The sequence below is a fragment of the Sus scrofa genome, chromosome 1, assembly GCF_000003025.6.
Source record: "Sus scrofa isolate TJ Tabasco breed Duroc chromosome 1, Sscrofa11.1, whole genome shotgun sequence".
Taxonomy (NCBI): Eukaryota; Metazoa; Chordata; class Mammalia; order Artiodactyla; family Suidae; genus Sus; species Sus scrofa.
This window is the reverse complement of record NC_010443.5, coordinates 12,062,126-12,075,657: the sequence shown is the minus strand read 5'-3', so window position 1 is coordinate 12,075,657 and position 13,532 is coordinate 12,062,126. Positions and strand designations below refer to the sequence as shown.

General features: G+C 36.9%; 1 protein-coding gene across 12 annotated transcripts in view; it reads left to right on the top strand.

Annotated features, from left to right (window-relative positions):
• The window catches only part of SCAF8 (SR-related CTD associated factor 8), a 234,328-nt gene that overhangs the window by 46,778 nt on the left and 174,018 nt on the right, over nt 1–13,532 (top strand). For 8 of the 12 annotated variants that reach the window (XR_002338279.1, XR_002338280.1, XM_021072016.1 and 5 more), the window contains 6 exons: nt 740–901; nt 2,538–2,691; nt 4,058–4,188; nt 7,039–7,215; nt 8,442–8,521; nt 10,584–10,701. Coding sequence is in view for 10 of the 12 variants with exons in the window: in XM_021072016.1 (XP_020927675.1) it covers nt 740–901; nt 2,538–2,691; nt 4,058–4,188; nt 7,039–7,215; nt 8,442–8,521; nt 10,584–10,701 (822 nt within the window). In the remaining 2 variants the exon portion in view is untranslated. The remainder of the gene's footprint in view (nt 1–739; nt 902–2,537; nt 2,692–4,057; nt 4,189–7,038; nt 7,216–8,441; nt 8,522–10,583; nt 10,702–13,532) is intronic. The other 4 variants (XM_021072026.1, XM_021072020.1, XM_021072042.1 and 1 more) reach the window with 1 other exon arrangement.

Genomic DNA, 13,532 nt, shown 5'->3' with positions numbered 1-13,532 from the left:
GTATATGTTTGGGAGGCAGGTTTTTGTATGCTTTTGGATATGGCAAAAAATTGAAGCAGTGAGCTTGATAGTAAAAGGATTCTTTATTGTCCTCTGGAAAGTAGGAGACTTTCGTATTCTTCCCATTGGGTCAGGGATAAGAAGATTGAGAAACTGATCAGTGGAGTAGCTAAAAATGTTCTCATGGGATATATTCCTAGAATCATAATGGTAGTGTCTTATCTTTCATATAGGTGTGGCATTTGAGCAAAGTTATGAAACTTTGGGTTCGGTATGTTAAGAATGTTATAATTTGCCATATCATTTTTTCCCTTCTTAATACAGAAATCCTTTGGTTATTTATTTCAGATGAAGTCTAAGGCATGTTTGCAATACTTTTACCAGAGCTTTTCTTTCCTGAATTTGCTCCTTCCTTCCATGTGGCTTTTCACAGTCATTAAACACATTTTTTGGTTATTAAAATAGTACTTTACCTTTGTTTTTTATCATTCAAGCCAGTTATGCAGTGCTGTTTTGGAACTTAGGTGATGGGCCAGTCTGAGTGTGTGGAGTAGCCAGAGTAGATTCTTTCAAATGCCATTCCAGAGATAGACTCTGTGAAATAGTCAGCGTCTGAATGTTCACTACCGCAGCGTGAGCAGGGTTTTTGTGTTTGTGTAGGATTTATGGTGACATTTGTCTGTCAAGAATTTAACCTCATTCATTTGCTTCTCTTCCCACTCTTCTCTTTTTTCATCAGTGTAAACCAGAATACAAGGTACCTGGGCTTTACGTTATTGACTCCATTGTACGACAGTCTCGACATCAGTTTGGTCAAGAAAAGGATGTGTTCGCACCCAGATTTAGTAATAACATCATTAGCACTTTCCAGAATTTATATCGTTGCCCTGGAGATGACAAGGTATGCTGTCACACCCCCCCCCTTTTAATCACTACAGTAATTATCCTTTTGGTGTTAATGAGAGTCTTCAGATTATCTTAATTTAATTTATCATTTTATGTTATCATTTACTCCTAGTTATTGCATTATCCGTGTTCCTTTTTTTCATTAGACTCTTCTTAAACAATGTAAAAATGTAGTTGATTTTGCTACGTTTTAATTTATTAAGCCAATTGGTGTTACAGAAACTGGCTCTCATAAGCTTCTGGAATTATATGAAAAGCTTATTTATACACATAGCCAGTTCAGAATTTTGATTATTTGATATGAGCTGATATTTACTTACTTAGTGTCTACGAAAAATGGATTTACCAAGCAATTAGTAGAAAATAACTAACCGCATACCAAAATTCTTTTGTTATGGTAGAGATTTCTTAGTGCCAGAAACCACAGTATTAGGTCTGCTAGATCTAAGTGGACAAATAGTCTGTACTACATAGAATGAAGCTTTGGATCCTGAGGGAGAACAAAAAGGTGTTGTGATCTTCATAGGTGCTCAGTGATATTAGAAAGTTGTGTGTGTTGGATACTGACTTGGAAATTTAGTGTCCTTTTTCTGTCAGCGTCAACTGCTACATTGATTTTGTAGGAAAAGGTAAGAATAGCGGAAGAACTGTGCACCCTAAGGAAGAGCCGCAAAACTTCAAAAGCTCACCACGGTCTTCTTCCTCCTCTCACATACCACAAGATTAGGCGGTTTTTATTTTTAAGGACTATTATATAATCTTGAATGAGGAAAAAAGTCTTATTATAATAGATGGATATGGAGCTAAAGATATTGCATGATTCTTTAAGTATTTTTGGATATGCTTCATGACAGATTTTTTTCATTTAATTAACTTTGGTATTTGATAATTCTAAACAGGCAGAAAGAATGCTTCTAATTTTTAAGTGATTTATCATCGAGTCCCAGATAGATACCTTAGAATCTCATCTAAAGTAACTTACTTGAAATTTTATATATAAACTTTTTTTAAGTAACTTAAATACTTTGATTTAGAAGTTTCTCTAGTTTGGGCTTGGATTTCTATCAGTTAAAATGAACAAATCATCTTTGAATTTGTATATTTCTCATTGATTAATTAATTTATGTCTTTCTGTCTTTTTTTTGGTCATTTTAGGGCTGCACTCGCAGCATATGGAGGTTCCCAGGCTAGGGGTCTAATCGTAGTTGTAGCTGCTGGCCTAAGCAACAGCCACAGCATTGCAGGATCCAAGCCCGCCCGTCTGCGACGTACACCACAGCTCACAGCAACGCCAGATCCTTAACCCACTGAGCAAGGCCAGGGACCGAACACGAAACCTCAGGGTTCCTAGTCAGATCCGTTTCCTCTGTGCCATGATGGGAACTCCTGAAAGCCTTTTTTGTATAAAGCAAAAAATAGAAGACACTTTCTAAGTGCCCACATATTAAGAGAAATCAGAAGTTAGAAGGTAGGACGCATTCTTGTGTGTAACTTCCTTATGCTTCGTTAGAAATACAAAAATTTGCATGTTAATTTAGCTCAGACCTAGTTGGAAAATATGTTGGTGTAACATGAGAGATTTAAAGATGAACCAGATACTCTTAAAATGTCGTTTTTCTTTTTTCCTCTAGAGTAAGATAGTGAGAGTATTAAACTTATGGCAGAAAAATAATGTATTTAAGAGCGAGATTATTCAACCTCTTTTGGACATGGCAGCGGGCATTCCCCCCCCAGTTGTCACACCTGTGCTGGCCAGTACTACTGCTGCCATGAGCAACACCCCAGGTAGGTTGCTTGATAGGGATTGTTTTCTGCGTATTCTTCTTACACTTTTCAGGTTATTATTCATATGTGAAATAATAATTTGACAGTGCAGGAGAATTTGTCTAGCATTAGGTAAGTGAAAGGAAATGTAATTTGAAGGAAAAGTAAAATCAGAAATTATATTTCTATGTAATTCCTTTCTTTTTTCATTTTTTGCTTTTTAGGGCCGCACTTGCGGCATATGGAAGTTCCCAGGCTAGGGGTCAAATCAGAGCTGCAGCTGCTGGCCCATGCCTCAGCAACATGGGATCCAAGATGTGTCTGTGACCTACACCACAGCTCATGGCAACGCTAGATCCTTCACTCACTAAGCAAGCCCAGGAATCAAACCCGCATCCTCATGGGTACTAGTCAGTTCGTTTCCACTGTGCCACAGTGGGAACTTCATGGAATTCTTTTCTAAAAATTAAAAAGCTAAGTTTTTTAAATCCCTAGAAACAGAACCAGCTTGAGAAATTGGTACGTCAGTTGGGTTTTTCCTTATTCAAACTGTCTGTAATCTTTTAAACTTGCATAAATCAACTTGATATTTACAGTAAACTGAGGGTACTTAATATTTATAGAGAACCCTGAAAAAATTTATTTAATGGAGCCAAGAATTTTTAGTAATAAGCTCAAAAACATGAATTTTTATTTTTATTTTTTAATTTTTATTTATTTATTTTGTCTTTTTAGGGCCACACCCAAGGCATATGGAAGTTCCCAGGCTAGGTGTCAAATTGGAGCTACAGCTGCCAGCCTGCGACACAACCACAGCGACATGGGATTCGAGCTGTGTCTGTGACCTACACCACAGCTTACAGCAATGCTGATCCTTAACCCACTGAGCGATGCCAGGGATTGAACCTGTGTCCTGATGGATACTAGTCAGTTTCATTAACTGCTGAGCCATGACGGGAACTCCAATTTTTTTTAAAGATATTTCAGTGACATTTGAAATTTTTTTATCGTAGTCCAAGAATTATATTTGTTGACATTTTTCATCAAAGATTGCATTTTGAGTATTTCCTTATATCATCAAATTTTCTTTTTTAGTAAGATTATTAATGACTTCAAGTGTTGTAAGCTCCTTTAAAGTTGCAGCTCAGTTGAGAACAAGTGTGGAAGTACAGTTAGCTCGTTTTGGTGGGTTTGGGTTGTTTGTTTGTTTGTTTGTTTTTAAGTGTACCTAATTCTGTAATAGTTTCTCGGAATGAAGACAATAAAATTAATGTGTATAAATTTGTAGATATTTTATAAAAGTGACAGAACAGCTCTCTCTGCCTTTTCAAGTCTTATTTATTTACTTACATATTTATTGGGGTGGGTTCGATGTCTTTTCTAAAAGGAACTCCTGTGACACCTGTTACTCCAGCCAATGTGGTCCAAGGTTTACCTGATCCGTGGGTATCTCAGATAACAAATACAGATACACTTGCAGCTGTAGCTCAGATCTTACAGAGTCCTCAAGGCCAACAGGTGAGCAACTTTCGTTATGCCTGCAATGATTTAGAACTCATTATTTTCCTAATGTGTTGTTTCATTATGTACCACCCAAAGAGTATGTGTTTATTGTGTAAAAATGATCCCTCTGCATATAGGACTTTGTGACTTGCTTTTTTTTCACCTAGTAATGCATCATAGACACTTTTATGTCATTAAAGATTATTTTACAAGTAATTCATTCTACACCAAAATATTGATTTAGTGCATAGTTTATGCCAAACATTATTAGGTGCTATTGTTATTCCAGTTATTCCAGGGAGGTCTTCTACCTTAGAAAAAGTATCCTTCTGTCTTAGGGGAGACAGACAATGAAGAAGTATAAAACATTATTTAGATGGTGATAGGACTTAAAGGAGGGTAAATCTTTAGAGTGACTAGGCTTGGGGAAAGGGGTCAGAATTAGAGTAGCCAAGAGAAGGCATCTTTGAAAAAGTGGCAGTTGAATTGAGCCTTGAAAGGGAGCTTGTCAAGGCAAAATATGAGGATAGTCTTTCCTTAGCATTTTTTTTTTTTTTTTTTTTTTTTTTTTTTGGTCTTTTTGCCATTTCTTGGGCCACTCCCGTGGCATATGGAGTTTCCCAGGCTAGGGGTCAAATTGGAGCTGTAGCCACCGGCCTACACCAGAGCCACAGCAACGCAGGATCCGAGCCACATCTGCGACCTGAACCACAGCTCACGGCAACGCCAGGCCAGGGACCAAACCCGCAACCTCATGGTTCTCAGTCAGATTCGTTAACCACTGCGCCACAACAGGAACTCCTCCTCAGCATTTTTTTTAACCTATCCTTTAAAAGCCAGATTAATTGTGATCTGTGCAATAAAACTCCCTCAACTGTCTTCCCCCATATAGTCACACGTTTCGACCTGTTGTAAGTCTTTTCTAAAATGTTACCTCAATAAGGGCTTCAAACAGCTATTTGAAGCTGCAGACTACCTTTCATCCCCTCTACTCCCTTTCTCTGTCACCCCTCTTCCTTCCTTGGCACGTCATACCTTATGTAACTTACTCGTTTCGTTTTGTTCCTTCTCTGTCTCTTCCCACTGGAATGTATGCTATACAAGGGCAAGGATTTTTGTTTCACTCACTGGTGTATATCCAGTGTCTAGCTTATGGCAGCTATTCAGTATATTTTTGTGGAATGAATCATGTCTAGAGGCATAATAACAGCGTTGGATATAGAAAAGATATTTTATAATTGAGTTGTCTGGCGGGTAAGTTGACCTGTGCATGTCAGTTACTAGTGACAAAGTTCAAATGGTAGACCTAATTGTGGGACTTGGGTTCCTAAAGACATAAATGGCTGGCCAAGAAATAAGGGACTCATGTCCTAAGCAGTGGGGAATTGCCAGAGAGTTTTATGTTGAAGTCACATGATCTGAATAGTACTTGAAGGATGAGAGAGGAAAGAAATCTAGAAATAAGGAGGATTTTTGTTTTAATAACAATAATTACAAGAAGTAATGAATATATGAAAAATAGTAAGGTTGTGGACTTTCTAAAAGGACAATCCCCTCCATCCCAAAAAAGGAACCATTCTAATAATGTAAAAATGTAAAAACCATTTCAATTCAATTATAGTCTTAGATTGCATCCATTTTCTACATTTTTGGGGCAGTTGGGGAAACTGAATTGGATATTAGGTTAAGTTATAGAATTACTAATTTTTGAGATAATGATATTTTGAAATTAATTCATAAAGCCAATGTCATTTTAAAAGACATCTATTAAAAAAAAAAACTTTTGGCGGGAGAATGGATTTTCCCAAAAGAATACTATAAAGAATCAAGAAGATACCATGGGAATTCCCCGGTGGCTCAGCAGCTTAAGGATCTGATATCATTGCTGAGGCAAGGGTTTGATCCCTGACCTGGGAATTTCTATGTGCCATGGACACAGGCCCCCCCCGCCCCCCCAAAAAAGCCCCCAAGAAACCAGTAATTTATGAGCTATGAAGTCAGAGTAGAGAAAGAAGCAAGCTGCAAGTGGCTTGAACCTGGGTGGCTGAAAGAATAACAGCGCTGGGGGTCGGGGGGACAGGGATGTCAGAAAGAGCAGTGAAAGTGTATAAAGGAGAAGTGAGACATTTCTTTGCTTTCTTCTCCCTCTTCCCTCCTTCATTCATTCATCCTTGTCTGTTCTGGATCTTCTTCAGTGCAGTAACTCAGCTGTTATATATTTTTGTATTTTCTTTGCTGTCACATAGGAGTTTGAAGTAAATATTTACTAGGTAAAGACCAGTTTGTTTCTTAATGTTGCTGTTTTAGACAGGCATGAAATTGTTTCACTTACTGTCATCTTCCATTTTGTTTGTACCTTCTCCCACTGTACCTTGAACTTTATTAAGACTACAAATGTCTTGTTTGTTTATCAGTAGCTTTCCTGTTTTTATTTTTCTATTCAAACTGATAATTTTCAGGTTTGACCTAGGTTTAGATCTTAAATAGAAAAGTATTAATTACTAGAATGTTTGTAGGGTTTCTTAACTGAAATATCTTCAGGATCTTCTTATGGTTTCTATTTGTTAAGAAGGAGGGTGAGTAGGGGAACCAGGATTGTTTTATGTCTTTGTCAGAGTATCATCATTTTATTTTGTTTAAAGTTCCCTGACTTTCCAGAAGCAAGACAGAATTGTTAAGAACTGTTAGATACGGCACACAAAAAAGACTTTTTTAAAAAACATTGTTTTGAGTTAGTGTATCTATTTTCTTGGTCTCTAGTCTGTAGAACAATAGATTTTATTGACTTAAAAGTTTTAGATTGGCATTCTTATGGATAAAACCCAGTACATGTTTGTAATAATTTTGTTTTTCTCCCCCTCACAGCTTCAGCAGTTAATACAGACTTTACAGATACAACAGCAGAAGCCTCAGCCTTCCATCCTGCAAGCCCTGGATGCTGGTCTTGTGGTCCAGCTGCAGGCTCTTACAGCACAGCTTACGGCAGCAGCTGCAGCAGCCAACACTCTTAATCCCTTAGAACAGGGCGTGTCTTTTAACAAGGTAGATGTTAAGATAACAGTTGTATGTGAAGAATTATATATTAATTGTGGTGTCTGTCCTGTAATTATATATGTATAAATACATTATATATGTATTTTTTAATGGCCGTAGCTGCAACAGTGCTGTTTCCTTTAACCCATCGCACCAGGTCAGGGATTGAACCCGCATCTCTGCAGTGACTGAGGTTGCTGTAGTCAGATTCTTAACCCACAGCATCACAGTGGGAAGTCCCTGCATTATAATTTTAACCTGCTAAAATTAAAATTGTAAAGTATGTGAAAGTTCAAAGAAAAGCTTCTCTACAAGTTGTTACAGTATTGTACAGTATAATAAATGATGTCTAACCATGAAGAATGATGTTTTTAAAGTTGAAATTTTATTTTATTTTATTTTTTTGGTCTTTTCTAGGGCCGCACCTGTGTCATATGGTCATATGGAGGTTCCCAGGCTAGGGGTCCAGTCAGAGCTGGAGCCCTCCCCCTACGCCAGGGCCACAACAACATGGGATCTGAGCCTTGTCTCTGACCTACACCACAGCTCACGGCAACGCCGGATCCTTAAGCCACTGAGTGAGGCCAGAGATCAAACCCTCAACTTCATGGTTCTTAGTCGGATTCCTTAACCACTGAAAATCTTTTTGGTTTAACTTATTGTGTGATATCCTCAGTATTACTGCTAATTATGGGACTATTATAGTACCTTGGAAATGTTATCCATATTATTTTTATTTCTGCTCCTGTTATTTTTAATAGAAATATATTGATTTATTAAATTATTACTTAGACTTTTTTAGTCCTCAGCTTCCAAAAAAGTCTTTAAATTGATCAATTAGAAGTCATTGGAGCATTCTAAGAGAACTGTGCTAGTAATAAATCTATTGATTATATATAGTTCTGGATGTTTATTATCAGTCTTTGTTACCATGGACAAAATACTTAATTATTTTAATCCTAATCTTCTCTTCTGTCAAATTAGATGTTGGTATTTATGCTTTGTATAATGGTGTTTTGCTTCATAAGGCAGTGTCTGTCAAAATGCTTTAAAGGAAAAAAGTAAAGATACACTCAAATAAAATGCTTTATTATCATGTAACATAAAATGATATGAAATATGTGTTAAATGATAGAGATAAATTAATAGGATGTCATTGACCTCCAGAATAGCATTTGTAACTTCAGCTTGTGTGAAGCACTTTTAAATTTGTTTCTTTTTTTTTTTTCACTTAGAAGTTGATGGATAGGTTTGATTTTGGGGAAGATTCTGAGCATAGTGAAGAACCCAAAAAGGAAATTCCAACTTCTCAACTGTAAGAGTCGTTATATTTTCTTTATAAACCATAACTTTTTTCTGTTACCTTTATAAATCTTGACTGGAACATTGCCATCTGAGCTACTAAGTGGGACTTCCAATAAGTTGAGTTACTATTTAGGCTCCTGAGCTCCCAACATTGCAGAAAGATGGTAGAATTGCTGCTTGTTGCCTCCCTATGTTATTTTTGCTCTTTCTAAGAATTTTTCAAATAGTTGGGATGTGTCAAAATTCTTTATTGGAAAACTGATGTGTTGAGAGTCTAATTGTGATATTTTCTATATTAGGCTTTTATTTATCTTAGTTGTAGGAGTATTTGTAGTAATAGGAAAGAAACTTGCTTCTGGTGCCTGTGGCCACTTCTGGGAAGTATAATAAATTCTAGGAGTATATTAGACTAACTAGAAGTAAGGAGTAGAGTTGTAGAAACTGTGTTTTTTAAAGAAATGGAGTGTATGTTTTTATTTAAATGAGTGGTCCCCTTGCCCCCAAACAGTTCTGCAGGGCCCTAGGTTCTGTGAGGGTTGATGAGAGGACTGGAAGGAGGATTTTGGGGAGTTAGGGGTATCAGGTGGGAGAATAGGAAGGGGCTAATGAATGGGAAAAGCCCCTGGGAATCTTGTTTCAGAAGTTATTTTCTATATTGTGATAATTTATAAAATACATAAAATGCAAATATATGCTGTGATAAATTCAGGTTATTTTCTATATCGTGATAATTTATTAAAATTATTTATATAATATGCAGATACTTTTTTATTTATTTATTTATTTATTTTTGTCTTTTTGCTATTTCTTGGGCCGCTCCTGCGGCATATGGAGGTTCCCAGGCTAGGGGTCCAATCGGAGCTGTAGCCGCCGTCCTACGCCAGAGCCACAGCAATGCGAGATTCGAGCCGCATCTGCAACCTACACCACAGCTCACGGCAACGCCGCATCCTTAACCCACCGAGCAAGGGCAGGGACCGAACCCGCAACCTCATGGTTCCTAGTGGGATTCGTTAACCACTGCGCCACGACGGGAACTCCAGATACATGTTTTGATTAAAAATTCTTGAAAAAACTAACGTTTTAGATTATGAATTGTAGTTGAGATCATATAGATCTGTGTCTGGATCAATGTAAGAATCTGCTTTAACAGTCCTGATGGGATATTTATCCATTGTTTTAATAACCTTCTATGATAAGAAGTTAAGTAATTGTTAATATTGTGTCATCTTTTGTTACTGAATTCTGTTTGATTTGCTTTCTTCACACTGATCCATTTTGCTTTCTGAAGCAAGGAAACAAATTTATTCCATTATCTTTTGAGACATAGCCATTCAGTATTTGAAGATAGGTATCATTCTTCCCCTTAGGTTTATTTGCTCCAGATGAAGTACACTTTTTTTCAACTGTTTCAAGACTTCTCACCATCCTGATTGTCCCTTTTGGGATGCCCTCTTTTTTGTTCATGTCTTACCTTGTGGCACCCAGAATTCCAGGTGTATTCCAGGTGTGAATTTCCCAGAGTATAGTTCAATTATTATTTACTCTTACCTAAACAGTTTCTGTTAACATACCTAATAATGTGAATGTTTTTCTAAAGAGAACAGATTAGTTTTGTAAAGTGTGTGATCAGTTACGATTGTAGATTTCACGTATACTGATTGATAGACCATTTTCCCCACTGTCTCATAGTTAAAGGTGTTAGAGTGACAGTGTTTAAGTACATTTAACTGTTTTTATAAGTGTTTTATTGAGATTTTCTTAAAGTGCTCTAATGTAATAAGTACTAATTTATATATATAGTATTTGATAGCATGAGACAGTAATATCAAGTCTTTATCAGAGTATCTCTAACATGGTATCCATCTCTTGAAACACTGTTGAGTATATTTCGATTTCAACATATTAATGTTCTGAGGTAGTCTGTTTTCTGTGTTAATATTTCAGAAGTAAACATTGTAGTAGAGTGTTTCATTTAATTGGCATTTTGGGGTGTTCTTTTTGAATATTCAGTTATTTCATGTTATGTTTGTTGGATTTTAAAATACACTTCTGCTTGTTTTTCCTTTTAGTTCTCATGTTTCAGAATCTGTGAACAATTCCATTTTTCATCAGATAGCAGAACAGCTACAGCAGCAAAACCTTGAACATCTAAGACAGCAACTTCTGGAACAACAACAGCCTCAAAAGGTTTATAGCCCCATCTTGTGGTTTTCAGAGTTATTGCTGTTGGGATCATTTGTTTTTGCTAAACTATGGCGATTTTTCTTTATTTATACTAAGAAGATCAGTCTTTTTAGGACTTTTATAGTTTTGGGGTTTTTTTTGTCTATAATCAAAATGTGTTCTGGCAACTTATATATCCATTGAGAACGTTATAGAAATTAATTTTAGTGTACCAGAATTACAGAATAGAAGACAGGTGATGTTTCAATATTATAATTTTCTTTCCTCTAAATTTTCTTTCCTCTAAATTTCCTGTCAAGCAAGGTAATTATAATTTTGCTATGTTAATGATGATAATGACAAAATAGATTACTGCCTTTAATTAGGCTCCTAGTATGCTTCAAGAACTTTTATTCAGCATGGTTACATTTAATGCTTATGAGGTAGGCATTTTGAATCTCATTTTACACTGTAGGAAATTGAAGCTTATTGAAATGAAAATCTAATATTAAAGTATGCCACTGATGTATATCAGTCTTAAGATACTCTATTATTTTATGTGTAGCTGAAACTTTTATTTTAAACACTTGTTTATATGAAATAACATCCCAAAGTATGAGCAGTGCATTGTTAGACATACAGAGATGAACAGAGAAGCATCTGGCCTCAGGTAACCTCTTTTCCAATAGAGTGTACACATCTGTATGAACACGAGGCAGAATCCTAGTTTCTGTAATCGAGGTGTAAGAGAGGGTCTATGGCAAGGTGGAAGAGGGAAGGGTTAATTTAGAAGGAATAGCAAACCTTAGACGCTGCTAGGGTCTGAACTTGTCCTTTTTGTGCAAATAGTAAATATAAAATGGATATTAATAGTATTTGAATGTTGGAACTTATACCTGGAATTAATGACAATGGAATTATGTACCTTGTCTTTTTTTTTTGTCCTTTTTAGGCCATACTTATGGCATATGGAGGTTCCTAGGCTAGGGGTCGAATCAGAGCTGTAGCTGCTGGGCCTATGCCACAATCACAGCAATGCCAGATCCGAGCTGCATCTGTGACCTACACCACAGCTCAGGGCAACGCTGGGTCCTTAACCCACTGAGCGAGGCCAGGGATTGAACCTGTGTCCTCATGAATACTAGTCACATTCATTTCCGCTGAGCCACCATGGGAACTCGTCAGTAAGGTTTTTGACAAAGCCTTTCCTGCTACTTAACAGAGAAAAAAAATGAGGAAAGTAGATTTATAACTGATCAAAATGTCACATTGAACGTTAATCCAACCTTTGAAGAAGTCTTTGTCAGCTGCTGTTATCCTTCTGTTTTTTCCCAATGTTTTCATTGATGCTTTGCATGAAGACATTATTGCAGAAACTAGAGATGTGTATATACCAGGATGTATACTAGTATATCAGGAAAAAAAAAAGTCAGTTGCCACTTGGTTCCTGTGGATTCTTTTTGTTACTGTTTTTTTAAAAAAATATTTTACGCATCTTACAAATAATTTAAAAGCGAGACTGTAGGGATGGGGAAAAGCCAATTAGGAATTTTAATATAGTTGAAATAGAGCAAACCTTTTCGTGTCAGTAAAATTCGTGTCACATGTTCTTTTAATAAAACATAACAATGCAGGCTCTTGTTTCCAAAACACTGTAAGATGAAGTCCTTCCTGTTGAATGACTAATTGGATGAAAATACTGTTAGAGATTTTTTTTTTTTTTTTTTTTTTTTGTCTTTTTGCCATTTCTCGGGCCATTCCCCCGGCATATGGAGGTTCCCAGGTCCAGTCGGAGCCATAGCCACCAGCCTACGCCAGAGCCACAGCAATTTGGGATCCGAGCCGCGTCTGTAACCTATACCACAGCTCACGGCAACGCCAGATCCTTAACCCACTGCGCAAGGGCAGGGACCGAACCCGCGACCTCATGGTTCCTAGTCGGATTTGTTAACCACTGCGCCACGACGGGAACTCCTTAGTTGAATTTTGAAAATAAATTTTCTCTTTCTTTTTTGTAAGACCTCTAAGAAAGAATAAAAGTCAGGAATTGCAACCTTTTCAAAATAGGTAAACTCCTCAAAAAAGAGACTCAGAAGTGAAAATTGGTTGCAGTGTGGTTGCAGTGGATTCTGTTGGTTATACCAAGGGTTGACCGACCATTAAATAGAAGTCAGAGATGAAAAACAAATGGGGTGGATGGTAGGTAGGGTGCTTAGGTGAGTGGGGAGCTAAGAAGTAAGGGATGGGAAGGGCGTGTGAGTCTTGAAGTAGAGCCAGACAGTAAGGCTCAGGATGCAAGTGAAAAGTAGTTTGCTGTGTTGTTAAGAATTTTATTTTTATTGTATCATTTTTTTCCTTTTTCATGGGGAGGTCTGCACCCCGGGGCATATGGTGTTCCTGGGCCAGGGATCAGATCCAAGCTGCAGTTGAGACCTATGCCACAGATAGAACAACGCCAGAGCCTTCACCTTCACCTGGCCCAGGGAATCAAACCTACATGTCAGCATTGCCGAGACCCGGCCAATCCCGTTACACCACAGCAGGAACTCCTTTATTGTACAATTTTAAAGGCATAGGCCAGAAACGTGCTTAAAACTAAGACATTTTGATTTGTTGTCAATGACTGTACTCATTTACCAACTTTTTGGTCAATTCTGTGGAATAGAGCAAGGATTTAACTAATTGAGGTCTTCTAATTCTTTTAATTCTAAACCTTGAAAATGTTATTTGTCCTTGGGAAACCTATCATAAATTAAGACACTTGGAACAATTATTTAATGCTCTTTTTAACTCTTAATTTTTATTAATTTAATTGACATATAACATGATATAGATTTAAGGTGTACAACATATTG